The sequence below is a fragment of the Triticum aestivum genome, chromosome 7D (assembly GCF_018294505.1).
Source record: "Triticum aestivum cultivar Chinese Spring chromosome 7D, IWGSC CS RefSeq v2.1, whole genome shotgun sequence".
Classification (NCBI taxonomy): Eukaryota; Viridiplantae; Streptophyta; class Magnoliopsida; order Poales; family Poaceae; genus Triticum; species Triticum aestivum.
The window spans coordinates 630,700,211-630,711,154 of record NC_057814.1 but is presented as its reverse complement, the minus strand read 5'-3'; the positions used below and the strand labels follow the sequence as shown (position 1 = coordinate 630,711,154).

Sequence of the window (10,944 nt, the reverse complement as noted above, 5' to 3'; positions counted from 1 at the left end):
AAGCGGCAGAGGGGCGATGAAGGCGGCGCTTTTTGGCTCGCTCCAGTGCTTGTAGTCGTCATTGGATGGTCCACGCACCTGATTATAATTTTATTACCTCTGGTGTTCTTTATACTGCCGTGATTGAAAATGAATAGATTGAAAGTTTCTCACATAAAAAAGTGAACATGTGTTAAAGAATAATACAAATGCAAAATAAAAATAAAAATTTCAAAATAAATCAAAAAGAATCGACAAAGGTACACAGAAAACAGAACTCAAAAGAAAACCATTGAAAACAGACACATAAAAACCATTCAAAATAGACACGAAAAATAGAAAGAAAAAACAGAAGACAACCAGAAAAACCTTATATAAAATAAACACAAAAAAAAACACTGGGAGGTTCTATAGACCGATCTATAACCGGTCCAAATCGGTCCTTAGAGCATTCCTAAGAATGTTATAACAAGCCTGCCCACTAAAAAGGAACGAGCCCCTGCGCCAGCCCACTAAAAAGGAATGATCCCCTACGCCATGTCTTTTTCTTGCCTATTGCAAGAGCTTAGGCCTTCTATGAATGCATGTATCTCCAATTTGAGGGCAAAAACAGCCCTTCCCTCGCCATGCCGGAGGACTAAACATGATCCATCACTTTCATCTGATCCAAGGAAAGAACCATCTACAGAGAGGGCTAACTAGTCAACATTGTCCTAGTGTAGCTGCAGATTTGATGATCTGTAGCTATAGAAAAGGAGCAGTTTTAACATGGTCCCTCTTTCCTACTCTTTTCACACGAGAAGTAAGAGTATATAATAGATCTGAGTCATTGATTTCATTACGCAAACTCGGCTTTGTGTGTGTACGGTCATTACGCAAGCTCCAAATCTGCCAGCTGGACATGATAATCATTGCTCTAATCTCATCATTCTTGCTATAGAGTAATGAAAAAACCATTTGATGCTTGTGTTCCTAACCTCCGAACGGTGGGGCAAGTTCCATACCTCCCGCATCGCCATCCATATTATTAAATTCATGCTCCAGCCAACTCATCCAAATGTCCGAACTTATGAAGAGAGGCGGGCTATATATTTCAACACTCCCCCTCACGTCTTTGTTATTTTAGTCCTGAGACGTGGGATCGATGTAGGGCGCAAAATCTTTTTTTAATATTGCGTTGGCAGGGTCTTGAACTTGAGACCTCTTGGCTCTGTCCGCAAAAAAAAAAGACATCCTGGCTCTGATGCCATATTGAATTCATGCTCCAGTAAACTCATCCAAAAGTCTAAATTGACGGAGAGAGGCGGACAATATGTTTCAACAAATATCATTGTGGCATACGGTAAGGATACCAAGGTGTGAAAAATGATTTCGACTCCTATACCACAAAAGTCACCAGTTCCTGGCACATCCCGAGGATGCTTCCATTTGCCCTGGTTTGTTGCCAGGGATCCCGAAAGGACCTTTTTAGTGGTAATGTTCATTTTCGACGGAGCAAGGGGTCTCGGCACCATATTCCAAGCCGGATGATCTCTCGGCACAAAAACATGACCTTGTATTTCGAAGATAATCGTTGCATGAGATTCAAGGCCACGTTTTTATAATCGCGTGAAACTCTGAATGTTCTTAGTCACGACCATGCCATTTTTTTGTGAGAAAAACTTTCGATCATGGTGTACATAGCTAAATAAACAAACCATTGCTCAAGCTTGGTCAATATGATGTAAAGAATAGCAAATTTGCTAAACATTGACGACAAAAAGGAAAAGAATGCTACACGTGAAAAGAGGGAAAAACAAATGGAGAGAGGGGAGAAAGAAAAAGAAGATCTTGCGGAGGAGGGCAGGCGACTGAGTGTGAGTCCTCCCTTCCATCGGTGGAACTCTCTCGTTCAGTTCTTCTTCCACGGCCCCAAGCCTCACACCTCACACAAACTACCAAACCCCAATTTCCTTCTTTCTAGTCCAAACAAACAAAAAAAGACCATCTTAATTCTCACCCTCACAAGTGAGCAGATGTCGGTACGTCTTCAACTTGTCCCCTGCACCTACACACTTCACTGACCATGTTAGACCGTGATGGTTTTCTTCAATGAAAATGGACCTCATCTTGTCATGCTTAATTGCACAACACATGAGCAATTATCATTTTGTTCCCCATAATAACTTGTTCATAATCATGGTAATCAAAATGATAAATCAGCAGCCTCTCATTTTCAGTGAGTCGGTCAGTCGGTCAGAGTTGCTTGCAATGTGGAGTGAAGAGGTTCAGAGAATTGGTCGAGATATCACAACCCCAAAGCCATCTATGGCCGCCGTCGCCTCCACGTCCACAAAAAACCAATCTTTCCCTTATATCTCCTGCCCCCCACCCCAGACTCCGCCGGTGAATCATCAGCGAGCGAGCGACCAAGCAAGCAGCCATGGCGCCCCCTTCCCTCTCCTCCTCCCACCTCCTCATCACCGCGTCCCTCCCCAAGCCCTCCTCCATCCGGCCGCCGCGCCTCCCGGTCTCCTCCCGGCCCGTGCCCGCCCTGCTCCTCGCGCTCGCCGCCTCGCCGGCCTTCCCCGCCCTCGCCGTCGACGCGCCCGCGCCGCTGGATGCGGCGGCCCCGCAGCTGCAGCTGCAGGCCGAGGCGCCGACGCCCGCGGCCAACCCCTTCGCCGACACCCTGCTCACCGCGCCCAAGCCTGGGTCGGCCGCCGCTGACATCCCCGACGGCGGCCAGTGGCGCTACAGCGAGTTCCTCGCGGCCGTCAAGAAGGGCAAGGTGGAGCGCGTGCGCTTCTCCAAGGACGGCGGCATGCTGCAGCTCACGGCCGTCGACGGCCGCCGCGCCTCCGTCGTCGTGCCCAACGACCCCGACCTCATCGACATCCTCGCCACCAACGGCGTCGACATCTCCGTGGCCGAGGGCGACGCCGCGGGGCCCGGGGGCTTCCTCGCCTTCGTCGGCAACCTGCTCTTCCCCTTCATCGCCTTCGCGGGGCTCTTCTTCCTCTTCCGCCGCGCGCAGGGCGGGCCCGGCGGCGGCCCCGGCGGGATGGGCGGGCCCATGGACTTCGGCCGCTCCAAGAGCAAGTTCCAGGAGGTGCCCGAGACCGGGGTCACCTTCCAGGACGTCGCCGGCGCCGACCAGGCCAAGCTCGAGCTGCAGGAGGTCGTCGACTTCCTCAAGAACCCCGACAAGTACACCGCGCTCGGGGCCAAGATCCCCAAGGGCTGCCTGCTCGTCGGCCCGCCCGGGACCGGGAAGACGCTGCTCGCCCGGGCCGTCGCCGGGGAGGCCGGGGTGCCCTTCTTCTCCTGCGCCGCGTCTGAGTTCGTCGAGCTCTTCGTCGGTGTGGGCGCGTCCAGGGTGAGGGACCTCTTCGAGAAGGCCAAGGCCAAGGCGCCCTGCATCGTCTTCATCGATGAGATTGACGCCGTCGGGAGGCAGCGTGGTGCCGGAATGGGTGGGGGGAACGACGAGAGGGAGCAGACCATTAACCAGCTGCTCACGGAGATGGACGGCTTCTCCGGAAACAGCGGTGTCATCGTGCTCGCCGCGACCAACAGGCCGGATGTGCTCGACTCGGCGCTTCTGCGGCCAGGGCGGTTCGATCGGCAGGTCACCGTCGACCGTCCGGATGTCGCCGGCCGTGTCAGGATCCTTGAGGTGAGCAATCCCTGGTGCTTATCATACTTGTGAAGAATTATGGTTGCTTTGCTTAGTTGATATTGTTCTGAATTTTGAAAACCTAACCAACAAACTTAATTGCTGCCATTGCTGCTATTCTCTGAAGACATAATTGCTGCCCATGAATGTGGAAGGGATACTTACATTCTTGCATGATAAACTTAGTTTCAAGTCTAAACCTTGAACAATTTACCTGATCATGCCAAATGGTAAAATTTTCAGAATGTTTGGGTATAACTCAATCTGTATGGTGAACTGGTGCAGATAATCACAACTACAGTTCAACTTGCTTTGATAAAGCCAACCGAAGGGTAGCTTGCCATATTGTTTGCCACTATGTCCTTAGTAGAGTTGGAGCTTGGTAGTTTACTAGTCTATCAGCTCTTTTTCGAAGAAAAAAATTATATACAGAAATTAATTCAATCGTCGAATCAAGGTGATACAACCACACTGAGTGCAAACCTGTCCTCTTGATAAAATACTTTATTGCATTGTTGCAAAAACAACTCAATCTCTTTGACCTTACATCCCTAATGACTACTGATTATTTTGCTTAGACAACTAATATTATTAGTTTTTATCCTTTTTCGATTTGCAGTTGCTCATCACTTCCCTAGAGATCATTTTCAATTTCTTGCTACTTACATACTTTGTCCAAAACTATAAATCTTTATATAACTAATTTGGTCAGCATTTCTAGGCTTTAGTTATGCACTTGTTTCTTACTTTCTTAGTTTAACTTGAGCTAAACAAGTTTTGGTATCAGAAATTTCACTGAGTATGGTCCGAATATGAACTCAGTGGGTCATCATCTAAAACTATGAATTGATATCCAAAATTTCTTCATAATCTGTTCCAAGCGGAATATGACTGCAACCTAACTTGATCTTCCTAGCTAACTAATATTCTATAAGATTTTTTTTTTCAAGTTGTTTCCTAATAGTTCTGTAAATCACAAAATTGTCGCTAGTAATTTATCTGTGCTTTCGGTTGTGTATTTATCATTTCCATCAAAGTTATTATTTTGGTAACTAATGGCAAAAAAATCTGCAGTATTATCTGCCAAAATCAATTGCCAACAATCCAGTTCGGAATGGGTATGATAGGTAGCAAGCTAACAACACAACGTGTATAACTTTGGAAGTTTAAGAGCATGTAAAATATACATTTCAAGATGTCATGTATTGTTGTACAGTATAATAACATCAAGGTGGAGAAAACTTTCACTTATTTCATATCTGGTCAAGACCACCTAAGCCTCCTTTAAATTGTTTGTATCTGTCACACTTTTAAATACATTACTTCTGTAACACATTTCACCTTTCTACTTGGTGTCTGGGTCTATGACTTCATATTTAATCGTTTATCAACCCTGGCTGGTTCATAACAGTAGGAATTTTAATGTATTAAGTTCTGCTAACCTTCTAGGTACAAGCTGTGCTGAATTTTCTTTGGCTTCCCCTGCTTGATGAGTTTTCTTGATCATATTAGTTCTATGCTGCAGCTTACATATCATTTTTTTTCATCTAATAGGTTCACTCCAGAGGAAAAGCATTGGCGAAGGATGTAGACTTTGATAAGGTTGCCAGAAGGACACCTGGTTTCACCGGTGCTGATCTTCAGAACTTGATGAATGAGGCTGCCATCCTTGCCGCTCGTCGTGATCTGAAGGAGATAAGCAAGGACGAGATCTCTGATGCTCTGGAGAGGATCATTGCTGGGCCTGAGAAGAAGAATGCAGTTGTTTCAGAACAGAAGAGGAAGCTTGTGGCTTACCATGGTAATTTTGTCACCATCAGTTGTTGAAACGATCCTGGAATGCACAGATTCCTAATATTTGTATGTAAAATTTTGGATTTGCAGAGGCTGGACATGCCCTCGTCGGTGCCCTGATGCCTGAATATGACCCTGTTGCCAAGATTTCCATCATTCCTCGAGGTCAGGCTGGTGGGCTCACGTTCTTTGCTCCAAGCGAAGAGAGACTCGAGTCTGGACTATACAGCAGGAGCTACCTAGAGAACCAAATGGCTGTGGCACTTGGTGGCAGGTGCGTTCTTTTTGTGGAAATTGTATTTATTTATTTATGCATCCGCTAGTTACTGCAATTTTTCACAGTGATGTCTTGTGTGCTAACACGTATAACCACTTTGGCAGGGTTGCCGAGGAGGTTATCTTTGGCCAAGACAATGTGACAACTGGGGCATCCAGCGACTTCATGCAGGTCTCACGTGTCGCCAGACAAATGGTTGAAAGATTTGGGTTCAGCAAGAAGATTGGGCAAGTCGCAATCGGGTCATCTGGTGGTGGAAACCCTTTCTTGGGCCAGCAGGTATGCCAGTACGACAGGAGTAGATCGTTGCAAGAGAAACAAAAAAAAAGTTATTCTAGAAGCATAATTTGTCAAAATTAACCAAGGAACTAGACGTGCAAACTTCAACTACAAATTGGATCTTCCCAGCATTTCTTGTCCTTTTTGGCTTAGTATCCTGATTGATGAAGTCTCTAGCAGCCTCTATCGAAGGTCCTTATCAATTGGCGGTCATTATCTAAGTGTCAGTTTACCTCAGATGACTACCACACTACGCTCTTGCTTCCAGCTTACTGCATTCCTGCAACACGTCACTCCTATATATGCTGCCAATCTAGTCATCATCCATGTTTGGGTTAATCGAATTTCTATTCAAACTTGAAAGTAGTGACAAAACAAACACTACCATGTCCAATTACGCTAGTATCCCATTTTGTGTAGCTGTGAGTAGAACTCTGAATGTCTGATTAGCGTTACATCTCAGAAATATCTGCCACTAACAACAAAGCAACTGTTCTGGATACTAACCTGACATTTCCGCATTGTGTTTTGGCTGCAGATGTCGAGCCAGAAGGACTACTCGATGGCCACGGCGGACATCGTAGATGCCGAGGTCAGGGAACTCGTGGAGACGGCCTACTCGCGGGCGACGCAGATCATCAACACCCACATCGATATCCTCCACAGGCTCGCCAACCTCCTGATCGAGAAGGAGACCGTGGACGGGGAGGAGTTCATGAGCCTCTTCATCGACGGGCAGGCAGAGCTGTTCGTCGCATAAGTCGACTTGTCGTGCCTTGTATGTTTTCCGTGATTATACGAGGGTCCAAGTTGTAGGAACCACATTGATCTAGTAAAAATGTTCTTTCCGCAAACATGTTTGTATAGTTCCTTGTAAAAATGCCTGTACTGACACTGAGCGCGCCGATTAATACAGATCGTTGCTAGTTTTTGCCTGTCTGCATGTTCAGATTAAATTAAGAACATTTTCTTTTTGAGAATCACCGGGGGAGGAGTCCCTCCACCTGAATATATTACTCAAAGTGGCCTTAATGCCATGAGATTGATCCAGCTTATAAGGAAAACCAGGACAATTAAACCCTGTTTATGAGGGAAACCGGGCCGAAAACCGTACAGGAGAGGTTAAAAGAAGAGAAACCAAACAAAAGACGCCCAAGATAAGGCACGCCTAGCTAGCAAACCGAAGGACATCACCACAAAAGGCACAAGTAGATGAGGGGAGTCGTCGAGGGGTCACAATATCCAGACTTGACAAGTAGCCTAACGCATCACACAGGTGTGCGTACCGGGCACCACGGCGCAACAGAGGAGCATCCACATCAACGAGTGACTAGCACGAACCTTGACAAGGAACTCCGCCATGGAGAAACCGGAAACAATTAGCAAGTTGGGGAGGAAACTTGCGGCATCATTGGGCAAAGATGAACCGAGACAACGCCAAGAGTACGAAACTCGCCGCACCACAACGGCAGCCATGGAGGTCTTGAGCATGAACAGCAACACGGGCAGCACCGACGAACACCACCACAGACGAACACATACCACCGTTGACCCATCCGGCCGCACCACCATCCCTGCAGCAACACCCACACGTCAACCAAGCAGACCCCAAGATGATGCCTTCAAGAAGGATCGCGACGTCGATTGCGCTGCCATCATCCGCACCAGGAGGACCTGGGGGGTTTCCCCTAGGGTCTCAACTTCCATCTTCATCTGACCAAGCAAGGCGAGCCTTGAACGTTGGCCGTCTGGTCGCCACCCAACAACACCCCGAAGAAGGGAGAGGTGTCATACAGGAACGACGTGGTCCAGAGAGGATCACACCCCGCTAACCCGGCTTCTGATGGAAGAATCGAACCACTCCATCGAATGGTCGAGCCAAGATGACGCTGGCAGAGCAGCACCTCCTCACCAGCACCGACTATCGGTGTCAAAACCGGCGGATCTCGGGTAGGGGGTCCCGAACTGTGCATCTAAGGCGGATGGTAACAGGAGGCGGGGGACACGATGTTTACCCAGGTTCGGGCCCTCTCGATGGAGGTAATACCCTACTTCCTGCTTGATTGATCTTGATGATATGAGTATTACAAGAGTTGACCTACCACGAGATCGTAGAGGCTAAACCCTAGAAGCTAGCCTATGGTATGATTGTTGTTGTCCTACGGACTAAACCCTCCGGTTTATATAGACACCGGAGGGGGCTAGGGTTACACAGAGTCGGTTACAAGGGAGGAGATCTACATATCCGTATTGCCAAGCTTGCCCTCCACGCCAAGGAGAGTCCCATCCGGACACGGGTCAAAGTCTTCAATCTTGTATCTTCATAGTCCAACAGTCCGGCCAAAGGACATAGTCCGGCTGTCTAAGGACCCCCTAATCCAGGACTCCCTCAGTAGCCCCTGAACCAGGCTTCAATGATGATGAGTCCGGCACGCAGATTGTTTTCGGCATTGCAAGGCGGGTTCCTCCTCCGAATACTCCATAGAAGATTTGAACACAAGGATAGTGTCCGGCTCCGCAAAACAAATTCCACATACCACCGTAGAGAGAATAATATTTCCACAAATCTAATCTGCTGACACATTCTATAGCATGACATCACGCTACGGCCCGGTCATTATTCGAACCGTTTTTCTCAACCAGCTACTGCACATATCGCGAGGCGGTTTTCTTGGCACGTCTTGTCGAAGCAGAGATCGTGTCCCCTTATCACGGGATTCTCATCAATACGGGTGTGGGTAACCCAACCGCGCCATCAATTACGGCGCTTGGGGAATAAGCGGTTTTACCAGGCAAGTGGGGAGGTGCGGAATACCTGCTGCCTTTATAAGGGGATAAGAACGCCCATTTGCACCCACGCCTTTCTTCTTCCCGATCCATTCCCCTCTGCCCGAGCTCCAGCGCCCAAGCGTTCATCTTTTCTGCCCACAAAGGCCTTTCGAAAATGTCCGGATCCGGAGCAGGAGGCAAATGGATGGCCTCTACCGTCCGGGAGAAGGATATCAAAAAGCTTCGGGAGGCCGGGTATCTGGCCCAGAAAATCAGCCACCGTCTCCCGACGGCGGGACAGATCGTCCCTACTCCGGAACCTCACGAAAGGGTTGTATTCCTCCCTCACTTTGTCCGCGGGCTAGGGTTTCCCCTCCACCCGCTCGTTCGCGGCATCATGTATTACTATGGGATCGATCTTCACGATCTGTCCCCTAATTCCTTCCTCAACATCTCGACATTCATTGTCGTGTGCGAGGCTTTTCTCCGCATCTCACCACACTTCGGCCTATGGCTGAAGATTTTTAGTGTGAAGTCCAAGGTAGTGGGCGGCGAGCACGCCGAGTGTGAGGGCGCTATGGTGAGCAAGATGCCCAGTGTCATATGGCCAACAGGCACCTTTTACGATTCTGTCAAGGAGTGGCAACAGCAGTGGTTTTATATCACTGAGCCGCGCGGCACGGAATGGGCCGCTACTCTCGAATTTCGACCCGGTGCCCCCTTGCGGCTTACATCCTGGGTCAAGAAGGGCCTGAATTGGTCCTCGTCCGACGAACTGTCGGTGCTCCAGACGCGCGTTAATATGGGAGACAAGAACATTGAACTTGTCAATGTGGTCCAGGTGATGCTAGTTCGCCGGATCCTGCCTTGTCAACACCGGACTTGCAATCTATGGGAATTCGATCCGGCCAAGCACCAAACCTTAAGCTTTTCGGCTCTTCGCACAAGGACATCTGGAAGGTGCTTTTCAAGTCCAGCAAATCATGGCCGGACTCCGCCGAGGACCGCGGGTACCGACTATCCCGCCCTGCAAGTTTGGTAAGTCATCATACTTTTTATCCGCATAACCCAAAGGAAGCGCTTAACGTGTTTTATACAACTCTCCCAGGGCTGGACGAAGAAGGCGGAGAGGATCCATTGTCCGGCCCCGCTGCCCGAAGAACCGGCCGTCCCACTTCTGACGAAGATGCTGGTCCCGACGCCTTACAAGGTGCCGAAGAAGACAGCCGAGAAGGAGGCCAAAAAGACCCGGGGCGGCCTTCGTCGCCGCGGCACTTCGGACACAATATCCGAAGGGTCTGATGCCCGTTCCGCCTCCGAAGAGGACGAGGAGGAGGAAGATGAATCCCCTGCGGGGGAAGAAAGAAGAGGACGGCCTCCATACACTTGGAGGCCGAGCCGCCCAAAAGGGGAAAGGCTCCTCTTCCGGAGGAGTCCACTGCCGCCGCCGACAGCGGCCCGGCGTGGGATCCCAGGGCCCAGCCCCTGGTGAACTCGTGAGGTTATAAAATCCGAGTACGTTTATGCGTCCAGACTCATCATGGCATAGTATTTTAACCTAGGCCATATTTTTTGTAGTCCGGCGAGGTCCCGTACCAAACAATCCTCATCAGAGGATTCGCTGAGCTCAGATGCTATGGAGAGGGGGACGCCCCCAAAGGCCCCTCCCTCCAAACAGGTGCATAACACCTAGGCTTCATCCCAGAAGGACCCCGGCCAAGGAGGAGAGGAAAAGACCGTGAAGGCGGTGCCTGGAGGTCGAACTTCAGGGGCCGGACATGTGGGGGAGAAAATTCCCATGGGAGCTGACGGCGGGTGCCATCTGGAATTCGGCTCCCAGCCGGATACAATTCCGGAGACCAATACGGCTCCAGAATCAGGCAGGCAGCCTCTCTCAGCTGGAGGGGACATGCCTGTTACACCGGCAACCTCTGTCCAACCGGAGGTGTCGGATGCTTTGTTGGTCGCGCTGAAGAGCGCCTCCATCGTCAATGAACAGCGTGCCCTTATGGGTGCGGTGATTGAGAAGATTCAGTCTGCTGAGGGTGGACTGAATGGAGCCTGTATCAGCCTTATAAAAGGTTTTGAGGTATGTTTTATGAGGTTTCGAAGAGTGTCATGGTATGGATAGTAGCCCCTGATACACTGTTCGGTGAAAGAAAGAACCGGACAGAGGATCAAATTTATG

General features: G+C 49.3%; 1 protein-coding gene across 1 annotated transcript; it reads left to right on the top strand.

Moving 5' to 3' along the window:
- Window positions 1-2,342: 2,342 nt before the first annotated feature.
- On the top strand, window positions 2,343-6,922 carry LOC123168509 (ATP-dependent zinc metalloprotease FTSH 1, chloroplastic). Its single transcript, XM_044586392.1, has 5 exons — window positions 2,343-3,637; window positions 5,192-5,438; window positions 5,522-5,705; window positions 5,813-5,987; window positions 6,526-6,922. The coding sequence occupies exons 1-5, from the start codon at window positions 2,402-2,404 to the stop codon at window positions 6,745-6,747; spliced, it is 2,064 nt and encodes a 687-aa protein (XP_044442327.1). The 5' UTR covers window positions 2,343-2,401; the 3' UTR covers window positions 6,748-6,922.
- The last annotated feature ends 4,022 nt before the right edge of the window (window positions 6,923-10,944 follow it).